We start from the raw sequence: 350 nt of genomic DNA, 5'->3' as shown, positions 1-350 counted from the left end.
TGTCATAAATAACACCCGCACAACAACAGAAGAGCTGGAAATACTGTACCTGAACAATAGGTTGTTGTTCCAGCAGTCCCCGTGGTTGAGAACAAAGAAAGGCGGCTTGTAATTTGCTGGATCAAGCATATCTATGAACATGTCCATGGATTCATCCTTGGTCTCATGAAGCCACTGGGAGACGCGCTCATATTTTGGAGTCTGTACGGGGCAGTGTCAATAGTATTAAGGGTAGAAAATGCATAATTGAGCCTTATTATAAAGTGGAAACTTACTAGTCCGATAAGCTAAACAGATGGCAGGTATCAAACTATGCAATCAGAACACTAAATATAGCAGTAATATTGCAT

At 40.9% G+C, this 350-nt stretch overlaps 1 protein-coding gene across 1 annotated transcript in view; it reads right to left on the bottom strand.

The window, feature by feature from the left end:
* Window positions 1-350, bottom strand: part of LOC119581997 — a gene marked incomplete at its 5' end in the record, with an annotated part of 8,048 nt that overhangs the window by 2,149 nt on the left and 5,549 nt on the right. The window contains 1 exon segment of the mRNA XM_037930193.1: window positions 50-201. Within this exon segment, the coding sequence (XP_037786121.1) occupies window positions 50-201 (152 nt within the window).

Source organism: Penaeus monodon, chromosome 15, assembly GCF_015228065.2.
Source record: "Penaeus monodon isolate SGIC_2016 chromosome 15, NSTDA_Pmon_1, whole genome shotgun sequence".
NCBI lineage: Eukaryota > Metazoa > Arthropoda > Malacostraca > Decapoda > Penaeidae > Penaeus > Penaeus monodon.
Note: the sequence above shows the minus strand (reverse complement) of the source record. Positions and strands in the feature narration are given on the sequence as shown.